This window comes from Acyrthosiphon pisum, chromosome X, assembly GCF_005508785.2.
Source record: "Acyrthosiphon pisum isolate AL4f chromosome X, pea_aphid_22Mar2018_4r6ur, whole genome shotgun sequence".
NCBI classification, from domain to species: domain Eukaryota; kingdom Metazoa; phylum Arthropoda; class Insecta; order Hemiptera; family Aphididae; genus Acyrthosiphon; species Acyrthosiphon pisum.
Window position 1 is genome coordinate 22,719,785 of NC_042493.1, and position 2,631 is coordinate 22,722,415.

At 31.7% G+C, this 2,631-nt stretch overlaps 1 protein-coding gene across 1 annotated transcript; it reads left to right on the forward strand.

The window, feature by feature from the left end:
- The first annotated feature begins 94 nt into the window (after positions 1-94).
- Positions 95-1,900, forward strand: LOC107884895. Its single transcript, XM_029485050.1, has 2 exons — positions 95-1,613; positions 1,758-1,900. The coding sequence occupies exons 1-2, from the start codon at positions 1,121-1,123 to the stop codon at positions 1,898-1,900; spliced, it is 636 nt and encodes a 211-aa protein (XP_029340910.1). The 5' UTR covers positions 95-1,120.
- The last annotated feature ends 731 nt before the right edge of the window (positions 1,901-2,631 follow it).

A 2,631-nucleotide genomic window follows, 5' to 3' on the forward strand; every position in this document is an offset into this window, starting at 1 on the left:
ATAAATCTATTGTTAATATGTAAATATAGAATTTATAAAATGAATCAAACAATTTTTAATCTAAGAACAAGATACAAATAAAATAAAATCACCCTTTTTAAATAATATGTTTTATAGGAACAAATGAAATAACATCAAATTTTGATATATTGTAATGAGACAAAACGGAGCGTCCAAATGCGTGGCGCGCTCTAGTTTGCACATTACCCTCAAGCAATATTGATCGCCGCCGTGCGATATCGATTACGCGACGGAGCGCAACTACAACTAGAAAATACAGATAGCGCAGGTCGGCATGGCAGTTTTATGAAAGCATGCCGCCCGCCGGAAAACATGAGTTTCCGAATGAAATATTAAAGCTAGAAAAAAGCCAAGCACATATTCGAAATCAGCAGAAAACGTACAATAAGATTAATATTATCAAATATCATAAACTAATACTGGAAAATCAGGAACACGTGAAACATCAAATAAAATTGTGCACGGGACCAGCGAGCTTCGAATAGCATAAATACAGGCCGCTGGCCGCCGTCCAGACAAGACCATCTTCCCCGCTGCGAGGAAAGAACAGTAAGCCGGACAATAAAAATATTGCCAAGAACGGATACTGATCCCACTCGACCAACAGCAACTTGCCCCAGGACTGAATAAGCCGGACGATACGCGTATCGTCAAGAACGGATATTCGTAAATAGTCTGACCTGGGGGTCGATTCTTGAATCTCGTTAGGAAAATCACTCATGAGACATTTTCCGTACTGTTATGTCGTACGACATCTGAAATGCCTATTCTTGAACTACACACGACATAATATGATTGTGAAACGAAATTATTTTGTCACACACGAAATATTTTTCACATGAACCAAGTTGGTTACTAACCCTATCATGATTATAATAAATAATAATTGTGATAACACCACCGGTATGGCGGTATTTTGATTAAATGATTGTTATCGATGTATCGTAATTCGTAGTATAGTATGGTTACTAAAGTTTTTATAATTCTATACCTAGTTTTATAAGTTTGTATATATGATGTAAACTTATACTTACTGTTAAACAGAGTTACAACTTACAAGTACAAGTTTATAAAGTAGGTACAATAATTTGTTTTTTTAATGGAAGACTCCAAAAAAATATATTGTTCAAAAACACAAAAAGAGATGCTCATCCAACTTCTGACAAAAGATCCACAATTGATTTCTGGGAAGTTTACAAGCACTTTCACGTTTAAAGATGCTCGTAACAGATGGATTGAAATCGCCGACACTTTAAATGCAATTCCCGGCTGTGTCAAGGATTGGAGTCAATGGAAAAGAGTAAGAAATAATTTAAATTACTTCTACATAAATCTAACTATAGGAAATAATCTATACCCCTTATTCTTATTGTTATTTTATCTTAAGACTTGGCAAGATTCACGTACTAAGGTTAGAAGTAAAAAAGCTATGGTAAACAGACATGTAAGTAGTACAGGAGGAGGACCACAAATATCGCAAACACTTACTCCAATCGAGAACCAAATTCTTGATCTTGTTAATCCTATCACAATTGATGGAGATGAGACCATTTCAATGCCAGTTACTAATTTTGAGTTTGGTGACATAAGCAGTTAGTGTTTTTAAATTTAAATTGGTCAATTTCTATTCTCTATAACTGCCTACTTATGTAGAAAGATAGACTACGCACCGTGTATAAGCGCTGTGCGCTTGTAACGAATAGAAAGATAGACATGATGTAACACTTTTTTTTTAGAATTACCGATACAAATTGAATGTGTAAGTCCGGATGAAGGAATTAGTATGTATACTTTACCTACCATGCAGCCTGTAGAGGAAAATAACTGTGCTATAACGCCTATAACCATTGATAGAGTGGAAAAAAAATGTATGTATTAGTTTATTATCAATTTAATTTTTTTGCTTTTTTAAAGAATAATTATATATAAATTATATAGTTTAATTTAAAACTATCTAATATATTAAATAATATAATATACCAAATAAATAATATAGGCAATAAATAAAATTTTTTTGGTCATACCTAGAAGCTGTTGATGATAGTTTTTAAACTATAATTTTACCCAATTAGTTTGATATTTAACTTAATACAATGTAGTGCAATGAGATATATTGTGGTGTATACCTACTGGCATTGATGGTATTTATGACATATTGACATGACATAATAATAATATGTAGTATACTAAAGCTGTTAAATATGATAGTAGTTACATGAAAAATATCAATGAATCATTGAGTCACTAAACTATAGCTCAGTGATTCACTTCAATCAGTTGATCTAAAAAAGTCATTAAATCAACTCAATCACAAATTACCCACCTTTAATATTATATAACAATTATTTTCATTTATTTTTATAACAAAGTTTACTATTATTCTTATAGGTGATAAAAAAAAGGTTGAAACATTATCTACTGCAAAACGTTTAACCAATAGTCTAGCTCTTGGTAGAGACATTTGTGAAATTGGAGATCAAAAACTAAAGCTAAAAGAAAAATACTATGAACAAAAAATTGCCCTCTTAGAAAGGCAAACAGTAGCATTAGAAAATATAGCTGCTGCTAAACAAAATAAATTGTAATTTATGCTATACAAATGGTTTAATT

Bases quoted from the DNA above. Each gene is read 5' to 3' on its own strand.
- LOC107884895 (XM_029485050.1), top strand. From the start codon at position 1,121: ATGGAAGACTCCAAAAAAATATATTGTTCAAAAACACAAAAAGAGATG. The intron at 1,614-1,757 runs GTTAGTGTTTTT...CTTTTTTTTTAG, and splicing joins TGAGTTTGGTGACATAAGCA to AATTACCGATACAAATTGAA.